The sequence below is a fragment of the Diachasma alloeum genome, unplaced genomic scaffold, assembly GCF_001412515.2.
Source record: "Diachasma alloeum isolate Michigan unplaced genomic scaffold, Dall2.0 Dall_scaffold_00593, whole genome shotgun sequence".
Classification (NCBI taxonomy): Eukaryota; Metazoa; Arthropoda; class Insecta; order Hymenoptera; family Braconidae; genus Diachasma; species Diachasma alloeum.
This window is the reverse complement of record NW_021680725.1, coordinates 73,871-79,127: the sequence shown is the minus strand read 5'-3', so window position 1 is coordinate 79,127 and position 5,257 is coordinate 73,871. Positions and strand designations below refer to the sequence as shown.

Here is a 5,257-nt window from a genome sequence, read left to right as displayed (position 1 = left end):
CGAAAATATAAAAAAAATTGTCATAATAATATGAAAACTAAAGAATAATTGTGATAAAAAAATTAAATAATAATATAAAAACTAAAAGAATATATATAAAAACTTTTGATTTTGTAAAAATACAAAAATATATAGTGCACAATCTGAGAATTAACAGCATCTGAAACACAAGAAAAAAAAACATTCAAATTAGTCAAGGAGAAAAAAGAAGTGAGAGAAGTAAGGAGAGAGAGAATAATGTTTACTCACTTTATTCAATGCGATGGCCTTGATCCTCCAAAATGAGCCATGCTGCGGGGACCAGGGATCTTACGTATGGCAGCATCTCTCGTGCCTCTTCCTCACGATCCACGAGAAGGAGGAAGTTTAGGAAATTCCTCAATTCCTGGTGAAGCTCGCTCAACTATACACAAAAAAAAGTTATATATATATATTAATTATTTCTCACTTGTAATTACAAAATGAATTATTCCACTCTTTTTCATTCGGTACTTACTTTGCTGACGAAATAGAAATCTCCGAGGTACCCCATGAATTTGTAGAGGAGATGCATGGGGACCTCAAGATGGCCAATCAAGCCATAACAGTGCTGGAATTTACTCCAGCACTCATCCACCTTCTCCAACCACCAGTTCTCCATCTTAACATCATCATCCTCAACCTCTCCCCTGAGATCTGGGTCTGGGAAGGGATAATTCTCCATTTTCACTATAAAAAAAAACAGTACAATAATTAGTACACACTATGTACACTGAGCAATCACAAAGTACACTGCACTTTTAAACAACCACTTTCAATATTTAATACTTACATCGACTTTAAAGTTTTGCTAACACACAATTTTGCAAACTGTATCTCAGACGATCGGAGATGTAATGAAGAAGAGCAGCGTTACGTGCTCCACACACACTTCCCACTTCCCACTTCCCTCCTCTCACAGTTGTCTGGTGCGTCTGGCGCATACACTCGAGTGTTTACGTTTTGGGACAAAGGACGATTGTGGAGATGCTGGATAATAACCATGAGGACACTCAATTCAATTCAATTTTTGTTTTTATTCAATACACGGAGAAAAATATTGGTAATTTGAGAAAATAAGGAATAATAAGTGATAATTAACACTCCCGCGCGTGATATATAATGAGTTTGATACTCTCAATTTTAAAGTATTATGAAAAATAATGAAAACACCATTAAAAAAAAAATGTTTTCTCGTAGCGTAAGCAATTGTCCCACCTCCTCGTCATACAGCAAAAGCGTTTTTTCCCCTCTTGGAATGTGAGAATCGTTTACAACTGAAACAGATCAATGACAAAAACAACTTATTAACACGCATTTTCTTCATTCAGTCCATTGATTATGGTGATGATTATCAGAAATTTACCTTGTGACGAATTTCGATGTTGGCAGGCAATCTCTCAGGAAACTTGAAATAGCTCATTAGACGAAAGTAGACGTGACCGTGAGGACAAAACCATAGTTTAGCTCATACATCACCAATCGTGAGGAAAGTGCCACCAACTTTGAAATGTCTGTTGATAACTCCTCTCAGCTTTTTCTTCAATGCCTTCTCAGACAGCTCCTCACCCCATTCTTTAGGCACGAAAATTTTCACCAGTTCATCATCATCGTCTGAGTCATCATCCGATCCTGTAGTGCACTTCGTATCGAATTGTTTAGCTGAGCCTGGTTGTGCAGTCCCACGATCCTCTGGAATCACAACTGGTTCCACTCCCGGTGCAAGAGTCTCTGATGTTTCTCCAGATTCTGAGTTCTCGAGTATCTCTGGAATGACAGGTGAGTCTTTTTCCACTGACTCAGAGCTCTCTGGAATGATGGGTGAGTTGTGCTCCAGCGTGTCAACCTCTGGAGGGTTTGAGATATCAAGTGAACCCTTCTCTGCTGGCTCTGGACTCTCTGACGAGTCCGGGATAGTAGGCACTGCTGGGCCTTTCTCTGCTGGCTCCGGGCTCTCCGGTGAGTCTGGAATAATAGGCAGAGTTGGTCCTCTCTCAGCTGGCTCTGGGCTCTCTGGAGAGTCTGAAACACCAGACATGATTGGACTCTCCTCTATTGGATCGTGAATCATAGGAACAGCTGAATCATCCTGCTCTGCTACCTCGGGAGGTACATCCAAACCTCCCTCTACTGACTCAAGGCTCTCAGGTGACTCGGGGATCGTGATAGCCACCTCAGCGGTATTCTGTGGATCCTCCGGAATGACCATTGGATCGTGCACTTCTTCCATATCAATTGTTGAGTCAGGCTCCATTGGTGACTCAGATGTGTCCGAAGCCGCTGTCCCACCACCACTTCCAGATGATTGTGGAACAAGTATTTCATTGAAAACTGAATCCCAAGTAGTTGTATCACCTGTCTCACTATTCACTTCAGACGAAGATGTTCCGGAAAGGTCTATCAGCCCAACTACCAACTCACCATCAACGGAGCTCTCGTTGTCAGAGTCATCTGACTCTGCAGAGAGAATTGATTCGATGGTCTCGTTCTCCACATTTCTCTCAAATCTCTCGGTGAATTTCATATTTTGAATCAATTGACGAACTGTAACGATTTCTAAAGTTGAAATTATTTCGTGATCAGACATCACACAAAAGAAGAGCACTATGCACCTTAGCTCGTTGAATCGGAATGTACCGAACAGTGGGTCTGGGGGGCTGCTTATAAAGCCACCAGATCTCATACGTCAGAGATCGCTTTTGGCATACCCCCACCACAACCGCCATTTTGTTTAACCGTCATTTTGTCCAACGGTCATCGTACCATGGACCAGTAGAAATGCTAACCAGACACACTATGGAATGTAATCATTCCACCATAACGGATATTGAATTAATATTATGAAAACGTGACTCTTTCATGTTGGGGTGTAGCTTGCGCCCTCTGAGATCATTCCACAGGGGTGCCGCCGATTGCATCATTATATTTCCAAGAAAATCAACTGAAAAATTCTTCGCGGAAAAATCGACAATGGTTTGCGCTCGCAAGAGAGGTATTCACCCTCTGTGATGTTTAAAAAGTTTTTTTTTTCTTCGAATTCCGTCTGACAGACTTCATCATTGCGAGTTGGCCAGACAATAACAAAAATTATTAAATTAATATTGTAAAAACGTGACTGTCTCGAGACAACGCTTCATCTACCCCTCCAGCAGAAACGTGTGGAGAGGGCTAATTTCAACCGATCCGCCATGATGCTAAATGACAACGCATAAAGACATGAAGATAGAGGGGTGATCTCAGTCAGTTTCGCATCTGAACAACAGCACTATGGCGGTAGTTATTGATATTGAGGGTTTTAAAGATATTGGAAATCAGTTCATTGTGAAAGAATTCGCAATATCTGCATTGGAAGTTAATGAACATGGAAATTTTCTCCATGACTGGGCTCTGGTGGACCCACCTCGCAAATGGGATGATTTGCTACCTAAATATAAGGAAAAAAATCAGTGGTTGTCACGTCATCATCACGAGCTGCACTGGAAAAGTCCCGGCGATATTGAGTACCAGGGATTAAGTGATTTTGTCAATCGTATGGTGGAGTATGTCCCACACATCTACGTCCAAGGTGCTGAGAAGAAGAAGTGGGTGGATCGGATCCTCAAGAGAGATATACCAGTTGACGATTTGAACGATCTTGGTTGTCCAGTTCTGAATTACCTGAAGGAGGAAAAAAAGTGTACATATCATNGGTTATCCAATTCTGAATTACCTGAAGGAGGAAAAAAAGTGTACATATCATCATAGCCTTTATGATGGAAGTCCTGTCCACTACTATTGTGCGGTGGATAATATGGTGCGCTTAAAAAAATGGTACGCTAGATATGAAGCTCGGTCTCTAGAAAAATCATTGAAAAAGTTTTGTGAAAATCAACATTTGAATTCGTTGACAAGCCAGGAAATTTCTTATCTCCCCAAACACTTCATTGCAACCGTTGCCAAGGACACTGTTGATGCAGCTTGGGAGAAATTGCCAGAGATGATGAAGAGAGATCCAAGCATCGCTGGTTTACGCTATTGTCGCACGCATTGGTCTTCATTGGGTACAATACCACTCACGCCAACGCCTCCACCAATAGCAGAGTGCCCTCTATGCCAGTATCGACGTTGATAATATATACAAAATCACTGCACCACGTTCGGTATACTTGGATTCTTTGAAACCCCATCCTCCCTCTCCTCATATGAGATCAGCTTGTATAAACTCTCGTAAACATCGTCAGTTCACCATTGAATTTCGATAGTACCACATCGTAATTATTATTCACTCAGTTTGAACAGAAGAAACAGGATTTTTACATTCATTTGAAAAGGTTATTTGTGAAAGTTATGAATTTACGTGTTCAATAGACAAAATGTCGCATCATATAGATTTTGAGATATTTGAGAAATCGTATACATCCTTTGAGGATGTTGTAACATGGAATATGGATGAGGCCTATCATCGTATCCTAGAGCATGTCCTCATACCCTTCAAATGGTTCATGCAATTGCCCATGCCAACGTTGTTGACACACATCATGAGGGCTATTGAGGAAATGGATGGCATCACCGATGTTTATCTATCGTTTGTTGGTGTGCGTACTATTCTGGTCAAAAAAGACGATGTGTACGTCTTCGTCCAGGGACCTATGGCAGATGAGGGAACATCTCCTGATTGCAGCTCATGTGAGGGTAAAACTTCCCCTGAATATGACTCATGCAATGAGGTAGGAAGCAGTGCAGATATAGAAACGTTGGAGGAGATGAGAGCGATGGAGCAAGCAGATGGAGGGTGCTAGAGGTTTATGTGAGTCCAATGAGGGACGATGAGGGGGAAGATGAGGTAGAAGATGACCATGTGGTGAGCGTATTCAACGTTGATAGCAGTGATACCTCTTCGGATGAGGTCTCTTTCAACTTTATTTTTGATGGCGAGACATAAAAAGTTGAAAATCAGATGAAGGTGGGGGGATAACCAATGACAGTGCATGGAGTGTATAAGAGGGGGTCCTTCTCCCTCTGTTGCCTGTCAGAGAACAAATTGGTAATAGACATTCTTTAATCTTCGAGTGAATATCATCATGGAATTAATTATTGATTTTCAAGAATTCCGCAGAGGAGGACATTTTGTTTTGAAGAGTTGGGTGTAGTGTCAGTTCAGTCATCAGTTGATGAGAGTTCGCTTCATATCCACATTGTTTTCCAACCACCATGTGCCTGGAGTGATCTGGAGACGCAGGATGTAATAACCAACAGATGG

At 41.4% G+C, this 5,257-nt stretch overlaps 2 protein-coding genes across 2 annotated transcripts; both read right to left on the bottom strand.

Annotated features, from left to right (window-relative positions):
• Window positions 1–250: 250 nt before the first annotated feature.
• Window positions 251–735, bottom strand: LOC107043513. The gene is made up of 2 exons (XM_015265048.1): window positions 497–735; window positions 251–403 (listed from the first exon to the last, which is right to left on the bottom strand). Exons 1-2 carry the CDS (start codon window positions 701–703, stop codon window positions 251–253), a joined length of 360 nt encoding a protein of 119 aa, XP_015120534.1. The 5' UTR covers window positions 704–735.
• A 751-nt stretch (window positions 736–1,486) lies between these two features.
• On the bottom strand, window positions 1,487–2,542 carry LOC107043512 (predicted GPI-anchored protein 58). The gene has a single exon (XM_015265047.1). It carries the CDS (start codon window positions 2,540–2,542, stop codon window positions 1,487–1,489), a length of 1,056 nt encoding a protein of 351 aa, XP_015120533.1.
• Window positions 2,543–5,257: the final 2,715 nt, after the last annotated feature.

Coding starts and splice junctions, on each gene's coding strand:
- LOC107043512 (XM_015265047.1), bottom strand. CDS start 2,542: ATGAAATTCACCGAGAGATTTGAGAGAAATGTGGAGAACGAGACCATC.
- LOC107043513 (XM_015265048.1), bottom strand. CDS start 703: ATGGAGAATTATCCCTTCCCAGACCCAGATCTCAGGGGAGAGGTTGAG. Junction 404..496: donor ATTTCTATTTCGTCAGCAAA/GTAAGTACCGAA, acceptor TTTTGTGTATAG/TTGAGCGAGCTTCACCAGGA.